General features: G+C 41.3%; 1 protein-coding gene across 2 annotated transcripts in view; it reads left to right on the top strand.

Annotated features, from left to right (window-relative positions):
* MKLN1 (muskelin 1) overlaps positions 1–18877 on the top strand; it is a 104472-nt gene that overhangs the window by 24291 nt on the left and 61304 nt on the right. Inside the window, exons 4-6 of one of the 2 annotated variants that reach the window (XM_082068485.1) lie at positions 229–317; positions 6384–6493; positions 10594–10786. In XM_082068485.1, the coding sequence (XP_081924611.1) occupies positions 229–317; positions 6384–6493; positions 10594–10786 (392 nt within the window). Of the gene's footprint in view, positions 1–228; positions 318–6383; positions 6494–10590; positions 10787–18877 lie in introns of those variants that run through there. The other variant, XM_082068486.1, reaches the window with a different exon arrangement.

The raw sequence follows: 18877 nt of genomic DNA, 5'->3' as shown, positions 1-18877 counted from the left end.
GGGTTACAGGTGCAGACGAGCGGCGTTGATCCGATGTTCTCTCCAAAAGCCACCAGCCAGGGAGATGAGATGGTGGACAGCAGTCCAGGCATTGGTCCAGCATGCATACCTGTGATTCGTAGTAATATGAAACAAGCTTCGCATTTCAGACATGACCTAGATCGCGTTTATTAGCTAGTCCTAAAATATAAGGTAAGATTTAGTAACCTTATTTATTTTTTCCCACAGTGGCTTAAAGAATGATTATAACAAAGAAACATTCACCTTGAAGCATAAAATTGATGAACAGATGTTCCCCTGTCGATTCATTAAGATAGGTAAATGCATTTTTTCGGCATTCTGAGTAGAAAATAATCTCTTCTTATACTTGTGCCAGTCTTGGCACTTGTGACTTCATTGTACGCAGGCAAAGTATCCACAATAGCTGTTCCATTTCATGATCTCTTAGGCTGGTTAGATTGGAACACAGTGAAGTCCTGTTACTGAGGAATAATAGCTTCATAATTTAAATCCTGGGGAATGAAAGTGAAATACAGTAATTTTCAGAAATATAGTGTTGAGTCAACTAATTGCTGGAGAAGCTGCTTACTGTCCTACTATAAATTGCTATATAGAGCTTTAAAAAAAAAAAATAAAACACATTAAAATCTAAATACTGGTAACAAGTTATAGCATTGACAACTTTAGAGCTTGAAAAGGGTTGAAGTCTTTTGTTCTCCAACAGGCCTGTGACATGTAGAGCAACAGCAGAACCCTTCCTTGTTCTCTTCCTGCTACTCTAAACACTATGTCTCATCTCTGGCTAAAAGTGACATCCAGGGGCAAAGAAGAATTATAGCCTGTGATATCTAGTCTTGTTTCTCTGAAGGTTTTTAAAAAGGGTGCTAACAAAGGTGACTTGTGATGGGAGTAGGTGAGGGTCTCTCTTCCTTGCTTCATGCAGGGCAGAGAGAACAAGTGTCTTACGGAGGCCGTCAGTGATACCAGTTGGATTTAATTCAAGAATTTAAGGCCTTTCGGCTTTTTGTAGTTCACTACATTTATCTTCCCCTTCCTACCTACTGAGAGTGAAAGAATGACTGGTTTTAAACTGGCTGCTGAAGGTTAAAAATAGATCAAGGAGGCAGTTGCTTGAAAAATAAGATCCTGTTGACTAATTCAGATGAATTTAGGGAGTGTTTCGTAGTGTTGGGTGGTTCCTTTGCCAAGACTTGGATGATAGTGACTGTAGGGGCTCCCCTTGGAGCCCATTGCTCTAGTGTTTCCTACACAAGTTTCTGAATCACACTTTTGCCTGAGGAACTGAAAGCTTAAGGCTGGGAATCAAGTTCTCATTTGTGTACCATGGATGGTGGTGTTTCCCATTCCTAGAGAAGTGGAGAAATTTGGTTTGTTCATTTGGTTTGGTTTTGGCTGCTAGTTCTTGAAGCATCTGGAGCTCTTGGCTTGAGGAAACCTCAAGAGGAGCAGAGGAATACTTAAAGCTTGCCTAACATCAAGAAAGCTAAATTGATTTTCTTTTTTCTTAATGTATTCTGAAGCTTCCTGCATTTGGTTTTTAGGAAAAATATTATTTTTCTTTGTCTAAAAAACAGCAGGTAGTTACTGAAGGGCTAAAGGGGTGAATGGAAAGATTGTCAGCCACTTCTCTGGATGTGAAAGTTATATTCCAGCAAAATGTGTTCTGATGTTATGGAGTGTAGCAGTTAAAACTTGCTAGGGAAGTAAAATACTGATTAATTTCTACTACCAGGGTTTTTTCTCTGATGTGACATGAGTAATAGTAAGAGTTACATGGCTTGTTTTGTTGAGATGGGTTCCTCATGCAGCAATAACAATTGTGTTTAATACAAATCTAACATTAATGTAACTGTCACTTGGTCACTAGTTGTGCTTTGAGATGAGCTTTCCTTTTGAGCTATAACTCTTCATTTCTTGAAGCTATCTTCTATGAAGAAATTTCTGTGCTAGGACAGAAATTAAAACGGCCTTTTCACCAAAACCTATTAAAACCTGGAGTTGATGGCTAGCGTCGTTTTGTTATGAAATTGCGATGGTGTTTTCTGCTGTGAAACAACTGCAAAACGATGTTACGAAATTCTGTTATTTTTCAGATTCACAGCTTGAATATGTTTTCAGTTTGTTAAAATTTCCAAGCTGCTAGCCAAAGTAACTCAAAATTCGAAATACCGTGCTGTGTTCCTTGAAACGCTGCCAGTAAACATGAGACCAAAATCTGCCCTTTTGGACTTTTAGAGACCGACCCCACAGAAGTTACTGGTACCAGTGAGGTTTGCGTGTTTGGGGAAGGCATTAGTTAGTTCGACAATGACTTGCCTTGAGTATTTGCTTTATAATTCTGCAGATAAAGCATTCTGATCTATATACTACTGTTAACAGGTTTATATGGGAGGGCAGGGCGGGAGGAACATGACATGGGTAGATCTATGAGAGGGCAAAATACTTCTATTGCTCATGTATTAGAGGAAGTTTTAGACTCATAGAAAGCAAAACAACCAACTTTTTCTCTCTTTTTGTCAAGAAGAGAATCGCACTCTTTTAGTTTAATTAGTTCAATGTCAGTTCCTCAGTGCTGAAATGCCCAGTTGTGCAGGCTCTTGACCTACTTGACATGTAATTTTTACATGTCATGTAACACCTTGTTAAGAAACTTGGGAGGGGGAAGATGGTGTTTATCCAGACAAAATATTGAAGAATAATCTTTTTAATATGTGTGAGTTTTTGTTTCTGACTCTTTTTGTGATTACTCCAAGCACAGATTTTTTTGTTGTGTCCTTGAAAGCAGAAGGTGGTGTTGCAACTGATTGCCATGAAAGAGCTTGAAGAAATGCCATTTGTAGTTCTTGTGCCAGCTTGTTACTAGCATGGGAGTTATTAATGAGACTTCAAGATTAAGTTTTGATGTAATAAAAATGAGCACTACTTTCTTTATAGAATAGTTTCCTGTGTTAGATGCATTGACTGTCTTTACCTGCGTTTTTCCAAATAGACCCTGTGTCTACTGCCTGTAGATGAGGGACACATAAATCAGCTTGAGATGTATTCAGAATTATTGTACTGTGCTTGGTGCCTCTGCTACTGTCTTCTCTAGTTTATAGGATTGGAGTCCTTGTCTAGGCAGCGCTTCTGATTATTGAGGAATATCCCATAAAATCATCCTTGCGTGGGTAAAGAAATGTTTGTGACCTAAATACCTTCTGCTTCTGTTGAAGGGATATTGTTTTTATTTTATTTTTTGATTGTATTTTATTTTCCTTCTTCTGCTGGGCACCTGGCTCTGACCGTTCGGCTGCTCTGAACTTACATATGTGTTTCAGGGTGGATTGCTGTAGTACATGCAGCAAAAAAAAACCATGTTGAGGTGACATTATGGTAAAAGCTGCAGAAATAACTGCAGCTTTAGGCTTCAGATTCGACACCTCTAATCGTAATGTGTTTCCACCTCAAGCGTGGAGAAGAAACTGATACAGCAAATAGGGGATAGTGTAAGATGTGGCCTCTGTAGCTATATTGCGGGGTAGGGTATTTACTGATATTTGGAGGATGTTTCTCAGCTGTTGCAGAAGCTCTAGTAGGTTTGTGCCTACCCAGGCTGTGGTGTGAGGTCTAAAGTAGGTGAAGGGGATGACAAATGAAAACCAACCATTGGGAGAAGTGAGAAAAGAAATGGACTTGGACTCTGGAGGGCTTATATGTGCGGACAGCGTCCCACACTGCTGTTACCTCCAAACTTTGTGCAAAAATAAAAGTAAGATTTGTGTGGCACGCTGATGGGTAATGCTTGTTGCTGGTTGTGTGGCTGTTGTTACTTCCATACTACACTTAGTGTCTCCTTGTTCCAGGTCTGGGTTAAATTGTACCTGGTCTAAAAGGAGATGTGTCTAAAGATCTAAGCACACCTGTGAAGGCTTCAAAAGGGAGAGGGCAGAGAAAAGGATGGGAGGTGTCTCCTTTGTGAAGTCTGGGAACCAGGGAAGAGGCTCAGAAATGGGGAGATAATCTGGCAGAACACTTGGCCTTTGCGAAGGGACTAGAAATCATGTTACCACTTCAACTCTTAAGCTTTGTTTCTTTTCCTGCACCTGTGGAGTAGTTTAAATAGGTGAAATTCAGTGTTCTCTGCCTGTGCAGCCCTGCGTTCCCTGTACAACATCTTAAAGTAGATGATGGTACTGTGAAAATCTTTGATGTTTAAATCACCTTTTCTGGTATTTTTTTCCTTCTTTTAAATAAGACTTTGAAATCTCTGAGTTAACTGAGGGGTGGAAGTGTCAGCAAGTTGATGGCTTTGCATTTTTTTTGTGGTGATAGCTACCTAGGATTCTTTCGCATGTCCTGATAGATCTTTCAAGCTGTACTTGGCTACCAAAACAAGAGGATTGTTAATTTTTTCCAGGAGAAGTCTGTATAAGCTGTAAGAACTGCTGAAAAGAAATAGAGGTGGACATCTCTGCTTTTTTCTGGAGTGAGGTGGGAAGGTTTGTTTTTTACCCAGTAAACTCAGAGCTGTGAACTTGACCTCAGGTTTGCTATCAGGAGATTTATGGTCTTGGTCCATCTGAGGTGGTCTGTGGTTTGGTTTGGTGTTTCAGTGCAAGGAGCTGATGTGTAAGTTTTGATTCTTTATAGCTGAGCAAATAGCAGATGTAACCTCAGTTTGATTTTGGCCTCTATTTGTGTCTGAGGAAAAATCAAAAGTGGTATTTTACTTTTTACCCTTACGTGTGGTATTTTGGCAGCCTGCTGCCTTTATAGGTGGGATAACCAGGATGAAATTTACCTGTGTACTTGGATTTAAAAGTAGCAATGTTTTAGGGTATTAAGGTATCATATTGGCAGCATTCATCTTGTGCAAAGGGCAAAACTAAGCGAGAAAGAAGTCTCTTGGGCAGGGTATACAATGTAGAGGGAAGAGAGGTGGCTCTCGGTACTCCTGACCAGTTCACTTCTTGTGTCTCCACAAACATGCACCTCCTAGGAACTGCTCTGAAAATTACTTGCTTTGTTTGCTGAGCAATCACGTAGAACAAACCTATTTGAACAGGATGATTTGAGAGCTATAATGTATAAAATACCTGCTTACAGATATTAAAATCAGTTACGACCTGCATATTCAAAGTCTCTTTGGATCTTTTCTAAAAATCTCTTCTGATGACTGTTCCCAGAAGTTGTCAGTATTTACTAATAGGTTCATAGAAACACCCTTTAGAATGTAGAAAATGTTTGAACATAAGCTTTGTGCCTGAATACATTGCAGAAAAATGATAGATCTAGGTTGTTTGAAGTGTAAATGCTTAAGAACCTTTAACAGCTCAGGAACAACTTTAAGACAAATGTTGGGGTTTTATTTCCTGAAGGAGTAGGTCAGAAAACCCTTTAGTTCAACAAGTTAATCTCAGTGGTGTGTTATAGTGGTTTGAAAGACAATTTCGCTGTGGCACAAAGTTTCTGTAGAAAGGGAGGGAGTAGCGGACTCCATGCTGTTGCTGGTAGCTACTCATTCATCTCTAACACTATCTTTTCCTGTTTTTCTGTTATGGTCAAATAAAAAATGAAACAAAAGTATTTGAAATGAAACCACTTGATTTCACTGCAGCTTTAAGGAGTCAGAGTCCACACAGGTTTTCTGGGGATTGGAGTTGCTGTGAAAAGCAAAACCAAGTCTTAACCTGCAGATTAATCAATAGATCAGTGCAAGACCATAGGTGTTAAGCCTTACATGAGAGGCCTGCAGTGTGTTTCACAGGACATTTAATATTTTAAGTATGTTTGTTTCAATACGCAGATAAAACAGTATTAGCCAAAAAGCTGCGCAGATTTAAGCTTTAAAAAAATATGGTTTTTAAATTGGAAACTGACAGTTTTCCTTCCCTCCCTCCTCCACCACTTGCAGACGTTACTAATTTTGTAAAATTTAAAATACCCAAGTTTCTCGTCTTCACCATTAGGGAAAATAATTGTTGCTGATAAATGCGGAAATAAATGTACTGTTAGGAGCAAAGGCTGGCGCTGGTATGCTTGTGATTCCCATCCATATCAAAGCTTGTTGCCTCTCTGAGCTGCTTGAAATGATAGTATTTTTGCTCTTTTGCTTGCAGTGAGCTTCTGCTTTGTAATGATCTGCTGTGTTAATGTCGCTTGGCACAGGTTGCTTTAAATGACAACTTTAACATGACGTGTTTGGTAATTTTCCTAAGCTTACTTAAGCGAACTAGAACTTATGTCAAATCAGAAATACTGAATATTGTGTAACCTCTAGCAGCATTCTGTTGAAATAGTACTATGTATATAGCCTGATAAGACTAACACAGTGGTTGTCTGATGTTTATGCATCCTTTTTCTCCTTTTCCTTTCTTCTCCAGTTCCACTCTTATCCTGGGGACCTAGCTTCAATTTTAGTATCTGGTATGTTGAACTTAATGGCATTGATGATCCAGATGTGGTCCAGCCATGCCTCAACTGGTACAGCAAGGTAGGCCTGCATTTTAGATGCCTGTTTGTTGGAAGATTTCTAGTCTTGGAATCTTGTGAAACTTCTCTTACTGGAATTATGTGACCTTTTCATTCCTTGAATATCAGCTATTAAAACAAACACGCGTAGTTAAAACTCAAACCATGTGGCTGACTTGTACTCTGAGTGAATCTCTTGGAATTGTATTTGCTGATTATCTTTAAAAAAAACGACAACAAAACACTCCCCCAAAACCACCACCACAAAAACCCCACAGACCAAAAACCAACCACCCCCTCAAAAAAAAACCCCATAACAAACAAGAAACCAAACCTAACCAACCCCACAAAAATCAACCAACCAAAACCAAACCAACCTGTTATGTAGACATCACAAGAGAACCTTGAAAGAAAGGAACACTGAGTCGAAATGGACAAATTTAGTAAAATAGTGTTTGTATTGCAAGTTAAATGAATCTTAACAAAACCAGATTCCATTTCTCCCTCTTCTCGCCTTTTGATTAGTTGTTTTTACCCCACGAGTCCTTCTGTACAACTGCATGTGAGCTTAGAGCCTTCTGGGTTACATAAGCAGCTTTTCCTACAGGGTATAAAAATGAGCTTCTTTTAAAGAGAATCCATGTTGGTATCTTTGCTGTTGCAGCTCCTTGCACTTCTGATGTTTCCCTCTTAGCGTCTTTTTGCTGAATATTGTGGAACACAGGGGAGCTGATGCCGCTGGACTGTGAGATGAGATGATTTATACCATTTGTTGCTTTGATAGACAGAAAGTTCAAAGGGTTCTAGACATTATTTGTATAAACTGTATTTAATTGCATACAACAGATGCCACTCCTGTGGGAGGGAAGCGCACGTTGACAACGGGAATTCATTTTGTGGCTGCTTTTTATGCATAGATCTTCTGGAACAATTCATGAAATTCATTTTGTGTTGCAGAGAAGACATCCTTCCCAGCTGAATAAGACTGGGTAGCAGAGCAGCATATCTCTGCTTCCAGAAAGAAAAAACTTAAAAGAGGATAAAGATTTCTTTTCATTGTAGTATTGAGGCTCCCTCACCAGTTTATGGTGTTGCCAGTATGGTCAGGAAACCTTGTGGCTGTGCTGTCTGGCTCATACTTGGTTATATCAACATCACAAGCTGTTTCATGGAGCATTTTAAAACAGCACTGACAGCACAGTGGAAATTGCTTATATCTGCTTTATGATTAAAGTGGTATTGTGGTCATTAGTCTCCTGATTACTGGTGTATGATTCTGAAAAGTCCAGTTGACAGAAGCTGCTGATGTTTTTCTGTGCACATGGTGGTGTCTCTGGCATTTTTGACCAGTTGCTGCAATCAGGAAGCTCCTGACATCATCATCATCAGAACCATCTGATGATGATGTCAGCATCTGTTTTGTTCCCTCTTATCCCACAGAATTGACACTTTTCATGGTCAGCGTGTACGTAGTGACAGCTTCTTCAAGGGGTGCCAGCATTGTTCTTCTGGAGCTTAGAGCCCTAAAGCAGCGAGGCAGAGACTTAGTCATGATTGTTTGGGCTCTACTGGGAGCAGCTGCCAAGTTTTTGGTGATGAGCGTGTGTCTCACTGATGTTCTGCTCTCTCACAGTCCTGAGAGGCCACTGTTGCTGGACCCACATAGGAGGATATATGTGCTGACCCATATTTGGGGAAATGCAGAAAGGTCGGCCTGTTTCTTCCAGTTCTTTGAGATGGTGTGAATATTTTCGTGTATGTTCTTGGAAACCTGAAAGGCTTTGAAACCTAGTCATTCTTTACTGCCTGAGACATCAGATTAAAAGAAGGTTCTGCACAAAGTTGCCCATCCTATTTGTTGTGTGTGCTTCAACCAACAAAACCTCCTTTTCCTGGGGGGAGTGAAGTTGGGGGTAACAGATAAGGACTCAAAGCAGCAGCCACGTTCCTCAGTTCCCTCCCTGCTGCTTTCTCCTTGCTGTCCTTGCTTTTCCTCAAGACTGGGCACACTTTAGTAACTACTTTATGCATTGGAACAGGCTGCCCAGGGCAGTGGTGGAGTCACCATCCCTGGAGGGGTTTAAAAGACACATAGATGAGGTTTTTAGAGACGTGGTTTAGTTGTGGACTTGGCACTGTTGGGTTAACGGTTGGACTTGATGATCTTAAGGGTGTTTTCCAACCTGAATGATTCAATGATTCTAACAAGTGGTAGTTTATCAATGGCTATCACTTTTGGTTTTGATAGTGAACACTTCAATATTTTTAATTCTACTGGTGTTTGACATTGTTAATGTCTTAGTCTCATACTCTTGTTACATTTTTAACCATGGGAATTATTTACAGCTTCAGATCAAAGCTATTATTTGGATTGTCATCTCTTTAAACCTTTGTGACAGCATTTAAAAAGGAGCCTTTTACATACGTTTTATACACTTTTTTGCATAGAAAAGTTTCTGCATTTAACTTCTGAAGTACAACTGTGGTGTCACTTAAATCCAGATCTTTTTATTATTGCATCAAGTGGCCAACCTGCACCAAACAGTCATTGCATGTTTTGTAAGCCACATCTGTCAGTCACTGGAAATATGCCAAGTCTGAATTTTGTCTGATGTCTAAACTAGAGGAGCTGGAAGTGCAGAAGCTGGTTATTCTTGGTGTGCAGTTTTCCTTTTCTTTGCTACCCCTTTGAGCAACAAAGAATCTAATGTGGTTTTGGCCTTGACTGATGTAAGTGAACATTTGCTTAAAGCCAGTGTCTTAGGTATCTCTCTTAGGAAGAAAACAAAAGTGTTTTAGCTTTAATATTACTCTGCCACAGTGTTGCGTTTTTATCGGTACATGTCCTTGGCCTTTTTCGTGTGGGCTGGGAACTGATTTTCTAAAAATGCATAGTTCTGGCTATTTGCAGCTGTGAAATACTGATGGATTAAGAACTAAAAATATAGCACATGGCCGTGTTTCTTTTTAGCTGCTTCAGTTTGAGATTCTTGCTATAGAGCCATTATTTTGAGACCACTAATTTTTGTTGAACGTTAGCGTCACTTACAGGTTTTCAGGAAGATTCTGTTCATTTAAATACCATAAACTTCACTTTTACCCGTAGTGTCCATTTAGGAGTAGAATCTTTTGCCTGTACTTTGATCAGTCTTACATGGTTAAGTTACATTTGTTTTTTACCACAGTAGGTGTGTGTTAAAGATCGAAATTGAGATGACTTATTTTTTCTTTAATGCCTTAACATTTAGATTTGCATTTAAAATAAGTGATTCTGCTACTTACCAACTTTAATTTGTGTTATTTATGTGTATTGTTAGAAGCTTTGAAAACACAGTGAGTGATTTGGTAGGTTAAGAGCACAAGCTGTGGCTCTTACAGAGTTTACTATTCCCTCATGTTTCTGTGCTTGGGTGTTTGATCTGGGGTGGGTTTCTCCAGCCTTTCTCACCCCTTCCCACAACTTGGTAGGAAATTAGCAGCTTTGGCTCATCTGCGGTATGAAAACAGGGGTTCTGCTGCCAGATGCATGGGAGTATTTTGAAGGTAAACCTTTGGCGTGCATATAAATCCTTATTGTCCTTGATCTGAACCCTTTGCAAACCTGCAAGATTTGGGGTCAGCCCTGCCTTTCCATTGCAGGAACAGTGGTCATTGCAAGTATTCCTTTTCTCGTGGCATTTTTTTTTTCTTCTGCTTCTAGAAAAGCTGTGACCTACTTACTCTTCTAAATTATTTTGTTATGTAAGAGTCATATAATCAAATTATGTAAGGCTGATAGCGAAGGCTTTTTCCTGCTCTGTGCTTCGTGTAGGCCTCCGACAGCAGGGCCAAGCAGGTGGGGGAGGAATAATGGTCACTCCAGAGATGTGGGACACTGTATGCTCTCTTCTTGTATGCTTAGTAAACTTGATGATATCAAGTTGCACAATTTCTTTATTGTTAGAAAGCAAATGCCTACTCAGCTTGTAACCTACAGCGTTCCTCTGTCAGCTTGTGAGCAATTTATGTGCAGCGTGTGCAAGAGATCCTGCTTCTCTCTCCAAGCAGGTTCACAGGTAGCTCCCAGCAGTACGGGTAAAAGAAAAATCTACATGTCTCATAGGTTTTCTTGTGTTCCAGTAGTACCGTGAACAGGAAGCCATTCGCCTTTGCCTAAAGCATTTTCGTCAGCACAACTACACGGAGGCTTTTGAGTCGCTGCAGAAGAAAACCAAGATTGCTCTGGAGCACCCTATGTTGACAGACCTGCACGACAAACTGGTGTTGAAGGGAGACTTCGACGCTTGTGAAGAACTGATAGAAAAAGCTGTGAATGGTAAGAAAATCAGAGGGGTCTGGTATATTATTTAAAAAAAGCACATTGAAATGTTACTGCTTTGAATATTAATATACTTAGTGGTAGAACTGGTTACTCTGTGTGCTGTTTTGTATCTAGTGTGGTGTACTGTCAGCTTTTGGACTTGTGAGTATGTATATGATGGAGGCTAAAAATTCAGCCATAAAAATCTCTTATCATTGCTACTTTTGGAGTCTCTTTCCCCCCAGCAGTGACAATGTGGTGCCCTTAAGAGTAGGTAAAGATGAGTTCTTCCTGTAAGTAGCTGGCAAGCTGAAGGTGGGCATAACTATCAGAAAAGTCACTGGAGTGGTCAGCAGATAAATTGAGTTCTCATTAATGATGTGTATCATGATTTCTGCTTAGAGCTTACCTCACTGTGTTGGTGTTTCAGCAGAAGTTCTCAGCTGTATTTAAATAAGAATGCTGTCTTTGTCTATGGGGAAAATAGTCCTTGGAGAATGGTGTGGAAAAGTCACAGTGACTGGAGGCAGAGGGTGCCCTCCCTTGCAGGGTGCTGGCAGCTGCTTTCATTGTCATTATTATTAATTTTCTATTTGCAAACTTTTACGTTAGGAACATTGCATGTAAAGAGCTCTCAGCTCCTAAAATGGGAGATATATACTTTCTGTTGATAGAATGGGACACAAAGAATTGTGCTATTGCACTGAAGTGTCTCCCAAGACCTGTGCAGTGGGTTTGGATCACAATCTGATAAGCAGAGGTGCTCTTAGTTATGAGTGTAGTGCTTGTTGGCTATGTGCTGTTGTTCTTCATGGGAAGCTTGTACTGGCATGAGAAGAGAACCTTGTGCCTGCCAGTAGAGTTAGGTGCTTAATGGATCAATTTCATCAGTGTCTGGCACCAGAGATTTTCTAATTCTAGAGTAATCAGTCATTTTGTAATACATTTTTGGATAGATGCCAGCATACCTGCTTGACTCTGTCAGTGTAGTTTGTACTACTAAAGTTGCATGTGGTTCTCAGGGGATGTTAAAATGATACCTTTAAAATCAAGGTTTATCTTCAATGAAAATCCACCACCTTTTTTGTGAGCGAACTGTTCAGCTAGACACAATGTTAGGGAGCTTCTTGCAACAGGTTGTCAAAAATGCAGTAAATGGCTTCCTATGAGTTTTGGCTCAAGGTTTCTCAACTAAGCTGAGCTCTGCCCTGCGCTGAGCAGCTACAACTGTGGAGACTGAGAATTGCCAGAGTTCATCCTCGCTCTCCTGAGACAACATAGCGTTGTTGGCTGGGATGGCAGTGGAACGTCTTCCTGCAATGCAGGGGCATTTTGCAACTGGCAGCTTCCTCTGGAATCTTAAAGGCAAGGGACGGCTGCGGAATGAGAAAACAGCAGGGAGCCATGCCTGGCTGTTACTGTCTTTGCGGTGTTTCTCAAAGACACAGGTGCCTGGGGGGCAGCTGATGAGCCCACCAATTTGAAGCAGGATGTGCTGAGAGCCAGAGGCATCCTATATGTTGATGGTGATGATTTTGCCAATGCATCAGTCTGCTGTCTTGGCTGTAGCTTAATCTTGTCAGTGCCTAGAGGCCGTCCTCTTTCCACTTCATTGCAGGCTGTCGTAGAAACTGTTTCTTGAATGGAATTTCACTAGAGGTCTAGAATGTGCTGAATGAGTTCTCTCAAAAATTGACTTTTTTTTTTCTTGGGCAGTAATAAAACAAAGGTTTGTGACCTCATTTTTTGGGCTGTCCTATGTTGATTTCTTTTACTACTTAATATTTAACATACTACATTTATTCCATCCAGCTTGGACTCTAGCTGAGGTGGTGCCTCTGTTTCCCCTTGTATGTTGAGAGTGGGGTTACTGTCTCTAGTGCTTGGCTTTTCCAGGTGTGGAAGTATTGGCAAAGCACTTGCCTGGTAGAAAACGGTAGGTCTGGCATTGTGCTGTCTGACAGACAGACACTTGCTTCTTGTCAGATTTGATGTGAATAATCCTGGTTCTTGTAATCATATCCCTGTTTGGAGGCTGAGGAGCTCAGCATCACTTAACCAAACTAGAGAAATGCTGTAGCTTGTTCTATCAGTCTCCTTTTTTGCTCCAGCAAGTGAAGAAACAAGTATTTCCAGTAACAGACTGTGGATAACTTAGCAGGAGAGTCTTCAGGTAGCATCATTAAGTTTTGTCACTACTTCTGAGGGACAGAATAATGAGTGAGGATGTTTGTGTTGCTTTCTTTTAATCTGACACCTGGCTAGCTGAAGTTAAATGTCAGTGGCTGCATCTCCCATTGCTCCGTTGCTTATCCTTAATGATTTTGCTTGTCTTTGAATACATTAACCTTCTTCCCCCATCCTTCTGCAATCCTTCATGCTGCCTTCAGCTTTCATACCCATGTAAAGCTCTGTCACCTCCCATCACCCTTCAGAGAGAAGTTCTCTCTATCCCCAGACACTGAGGCTGTATTATTATTTGCTTTAAGCTGACACAGCTACAGGTTTCTACAAAGTGGGTCAATCCTGCCATCACTCTGGACAGAGTGTCCCCTGGCCCCTCACTTGCTGGCACCGGTGCTCATGCTGCCATGTGGTAAAGCAGGTCAGGGAGCTGATGGGGCTACGATGAGAAGATGACAGGGCAAACCCCTTCTGAGAGCCAAAAAACCCACTGAAACTGCAGCTGGAATAGCTTGTCTGGAGCTGTATTGAGATGGCAGTCAAGGTGCTAGATGTAGCTGGTGTTTAACAGCTGGATCCTTCCTCTTGGTAGGATGGGAATAGATGTTTTCAGCATTCAACTCATTCTTGTATAGTATTGCTACTATCTGGTCCTCCGCAGTGTCCTCACTTGGAGGTGCATCTCTTCCAAGGTCCTCTGGTTGAAAGAGGCTCATTAGCATCCAGCATTTTACCATTTTATTTCTTAGTGGCTTTGTTGCAAAGTCTCTGTTGCTTGCTGCCTGGTCTCGAAGGTGTGGGACTTACGACTGAACTCCTCTCTGTGTTGTTTTTCCTAATAAAAGCGGATTAACTTTAGTCCTGTTTATGGTCCATGTAACATAGTTGAAGTGTAGAGTTAATTATGATACACAGATCCTTAAATTGTCCCTGAAATCATTCAAAGTGCGAACTGTTCTGTCACAAGCTGGACATGAATATGCGAACTTCTGGCCTCTTGCTGATTTGAGTGTTTGTTGCCTTAAAAGAACAAACAGAAATGCAATGAGGGTGACAGAGATACTGTACGCTCATTTCAGCCTAAAATCTTTTCTGGAGAGGCTGACATTTGCAGTGGTAGGTATTTAAAAAGTGAGATGCAATGCATCTCTTGCAGCCTATTTCCATAGGCTTAGTCATGTAGAAAAAGAGTAGGTGGTCAAGAATTAGTGCTAGCAGAGCTAAATTCTTGTTCTTTTGCATTGCTAATGATGAACGCTGTCTTCCACCTCACATCACCAGATGATTTCTTTTGAGAGCTCGGTGGCAGGCAGCCACACTTTTCCCGCAGATTCTTTTGACTTGTGCATTACACTTAGAAAATGGGCAAATGGAAACTCTGGCAGCTGCCTGACTTCCTCTCAAAAATAAAAGGTTCCCTAAATCTCAGCTGGTTCACAGACTTAGTTCAAATACTTCACATTTGGATTCATTCCTATAGCTTTCAGACAGCCTATATTATTGAAGAATAAAATCTGCTTAATATTCCTACAGAGAGTATATGGCGTGCAAATTACTCAGTTGAACTGTTTGCAGCTACTGTAGATGTAGAAAGCTGCTTAAGTGGGTTGAAGATCTGCTGGTTTCATATTAGTATTCTGGGGACTGAGGTGTTTCTTCTGGCAGTTCTCATGTCAATATGTGATGTGTTTATCTGTTGACAAGCTGTTCCTGTACGACCAACAAATTGCAATGCACAGCCTGCAAACTTGAATGTCTCAAACTCAGGATGCACAGAGCAGTTGTGTTCTCCCGGAAGCTCAAGACAGATGTGTACACCTTAATTTTGCCATTAAATATGGATTTGGTTCTGAGAAGGGTTCTGTAGTTTTGGGAAATATGGAGGGGAGGGTCTTGCTAGGGATCCAGAGCTTAAGTATCACAGAATGTCAGGGATTGGAAAGGACTTTAAAAGCTCATCCAGTGCAATCCCCCCATGGAGCAGGAACACCCAGATGAGGTTACACAGGAAGGTGTCCAGGCAGGTTGGAATGTCTGCAGAGAAGGAGACTCCACAACCTCCCTGGGCAGCCTGGACCAGGCTCTGGCACCCTCACTGGGAAGAAGTTTCTTCTCAAATTTAAGTGGAACCTTTTGTGTTCCAGTTTATACCCATTACCCCTTGTCCTGTCATTGGTTGTCACTGAGAAGAGCCTGGCTCCATCCTCCTGACATTCACCTTTTATATATCTGTAAATGTTAATAAGGTCACCCCTCAGTCTTCTCCAAACTCTGGAGTCCCAGCTCCCTCAGCCTTTCCTCACACGGGAGATGCTCCACGCCCTTCAGCATCTTTGTTGCCCTGCGCTGGACTCTCTCCAGCAGTTCCCTGTCCTGCTGGAACTGAGGGGCCCAGAACTGGACACAATATTCCAGGTGTGGTCTCCCCAGGGCAGAGCAGAGGGGCAGGAGAACCTCTCTGACCTACTGACCACCCCCTTCTAACCCACCCCAGGTAACACTGGCCTTCCTGGCCACAAGGGCCCAGTGCTGGCTCATGCTCATCTGCTGTCCCCAGGACCCCCAGGTCCTTTTCCCCTACGCTGCTCTCTAATAGGTCATTTCCCAACTTCTACTGGAACCTGGAAGTAGTTAGTAGAATTTACACAGAAGCAGCGTATCTTGCAGTGATTTGAGAGCAAACCTAATACCTTGTTTCATTTTTCTGAAGAAGGATGTGTGAGGGGATATTACAGCTTTGAGACTAGAAAAATTCATGTGTTTCCTTGTTGTTTCCATACCTTGAGGAAACTGTCAAGTAACGGCCAGATTTTTATCCGGTGTAGTCTTGGTTTTCCGCTTCCAGATTCTCTTCAGAAGGATTGTTGTGACTACAGAAACCTCAGTCTGTTTAGGTGTTTTGGGTGTTTTTTCTTTGTTCAAGAAAAATCTTAAAAAAACAAACCCAACACCCAGAAATTATGGGCTAAATGCCACTGGGTTTTTTTGGCAATTGGCAGTGAAGGGAATAGATTTTAGTAATCCTATCTGTCCTATCTGCAGATGTGTGTTGTCTAAAAAGAACTTAATACCAATTTTACTTGTTCCCGATTGACTTCAGCAAGTTAACTATTTTTGTCTGCAATGTTAATGCTCATCTTTTCTAGGTAACCTGTAGCTGGCTGACAAAATAAAGACTTTCAGGGGAGGTAGAATCTACTAAGACTTAACCAGGGTGAACTTCATGTTGGTGCATCCAAAATGAATCGCAAGTTGCTGCGAAGGGATTGCAAATAGTATAAAATCAAATGAGAGGTGAAGCGTTCCTTTAAAAAGTTGCACTTAAAGGGTTTTTGCCTACATGGGTGTTATTTTAAACTAGTGATTCATTGGAAAGAGCTGGCAAATGTGAGCAGGCCTGGGGCTGAAGTTCAATGCCCTGGAGGAGCTTTGGCGACCCTTTGGTCAGCGGTGCTGTCCTGGCATGAAACATAAGGAGCACGCTAGAATAGGTCTGGCGTCAGATACAGAATCCACCTAGAAATTCTCCTGTTTTTCCCTGGTAGTGTCAGACAGGTGGTGATTCAGCTTCCAAAACAAGCTGCTGCTGGTTTGCGGTACAAGTAGAATGAATGTGGAACTGCTCCCAGCAGAAAGAAACATTTCTGGGAAGCGAGCTGGAGTATTTCCAAACCAATGTCCCATGGAAGACAAGAAGCGTTATTAAGAGAGGCTGAAGGCACAGTGGGGGAGAAGTGTCATATCTTGACAAGTGTAGCCTGTGGGTGTTGAGCATGGGAGAGAGGTTAAATCACCCTTTCAGTTTGTATGTGGTGTAATTCATCCTTTTGAACTATTTATGTCCAATTATCTATTGGCAGCCATAGGGATAAATACAGTTTTGCGTTTTGTCTTGAAGACAGAGCGCTCTAATGGCAACCAAAAGGCTGGATTTCTATCTAGGTTTGTGGCTTGAAAAATCTGAGTCAGTATGGGATTTCTTACAGCACATGCATTTGTTCTATTGGAAGTTGGCTTTTCTGAATCAGAATTCATGAAATCTCAAGCTTAAAGCCTCTCACATCTTGTCCCAGCTTCATAAATGAAGTAGTGGGAGTTAAGAAGCCCAGTCTTAAAACCAAAGTAAACCACTTTTCTACATAGGTTGAGCAAACTTTTGGCTTTCCTCGATTACCTAACGCTGGGAGCAAGCTGATGTTTTTGGCTCTAAGGCAGGTGAAAGTAAAATACGCCCTGCCTTTGGAGAATATTAAATTTGAGAAACTTGCAGAGCTGAGTTTATGGAAGTTGAAAAGTTTTGTGTTTGAAGACCAAATTCAGCACCTTTCCAAAGCTCTTGAGTGCCCTTATTTGCCTATTAGATGGTCTCTAAATAGAGTATTTGTCTTCTCCCAGGACAGACTTGCTGGCTTATGTTTTAATTAAAACCTGGATTTCAGTCATGACAAACTACAGGATGCCAGGAAGCGCTTTAAAATATTCTCTGAATGCTGCGTTGTGCTTGGTGTGAATTTTGGGGTTGTCTGTGCAGGGACATGAGTTAGGACTTCGTGATCCTTGTGGTGGGTCCCTTCCAACTCAGGACATTCTATGATTCTGTGGTTCTAAAAAAAGTGTGGTTTACTTTTTCTGTAAATAAATAGGGATGCGTGCAGTAAGGATTATTTTCTTGTCTGTATGCCTACCAAAGGATTTTCTATAAATAGAGGCATTCATAGTCTGTTAAATTCTTACCTCAAAGCTGCAATTACTGGGATTGGAAGAACTAAGGTGTATTAAGTGCAACTTAGTAATTTTGTTTTTCCTTTCTCTGCTGGGGCATGTAAAACTAATTCCTGAGCAAGTTTGCCAGGTGCCATTCTACCAAAGAGCGTAGCTGTTGGGTGTTACGTGATTAAGGACCCCTATGTGCATCCAGCGTCTCAGCGGTACAAAACCATGTAAATCTGTCATTTCAGTCCTCAGTCTGCCCGTGGTACTTACCTTGGTACTAGTGATGTAAACCAGGTGTCTGAACTCCTGTTTTTTTTCAGGTAATGCATAAATGCTGAACAAACGCTTGTCATGAAGAGCTTGTGTCTGGAGATGGTGGGTGGGTGGGATGTAGCAGTGGTCAAGAGGTTGGTGTTTGGCCATCTAATAGTCTGTTGTGCCTGCAGAAGGTAAGGTAGGTTGTTTTTGAGAGGAAACATTTGAAGAACACCACCAACAAGCTCCCTGAGTCCTTCTCAGACTGAAGAGCAGTCCTGGGTGTTTTGAATCTCCTCTTCAGAAAAAATTAACCTGTGTGATAGACTGATAACACATACTCAGAACTAGGAATTAACCTCTTGATGCTGAGATGGAATGTGGTGGGTGTAGAGAAGAGAGAGGAAGGCTCGAGGAGAGCGTGGACGGGGTGCTGGAGTTAACGCTTCTTCCCGAAATGCCGCCGTTGGCATATCTGGCCGGTGACCTAATGTGTCTTCTGTTTCTCTTGCTTAACTCTCTGAAGAGAATGTAAACTATTAATTTGTTTTTCATCCAGTACTTGGTTGTCCCATATCGTAGCATTTAAACAATCTGCTTTTCTTCCCTTCTTAGATGAAGCTCCAGAGATGCTGCCTGACCTAGTTTTAACTTAACATGTACTAAAACGGTTGAGTTTTACATGCGCTGGCAACTTTCCTCTTGCTTAAATAAGGAGGAGGGATTCTGTTCTTAATTAAGTACACCACACTGGAGATTTATAGACAATTGGCATGACCTGGCAGGCAAACTGAGTAATTCTTGATTGATCTAGTAACGAGTACTCTTTTTATTTTAGTACTTGCACATTCAGTTCATTAGCAAGTTTAACAAACTAACTGACATATGTAGAGAATTTACTTAAAATGAAGGCTTTGGAGTAGCATACTGGATTGAGTTATGTTAAAAGTTATT

The sequence above is a fragment of the Streptopelia decaocto genome, assembly GCF_964273445.1.
Source record: "Streptopelia decaocto genome assembly, chromosome: 1".
NCBI lineage: Eukaryota > Metazoa > Chordata > Aves > Columbiformes > Columbidae > Streptopelia > Streptopelia decaocto.
This window is presented reverse-complemented; position numbering and strand designations above follow the sequence as displayed.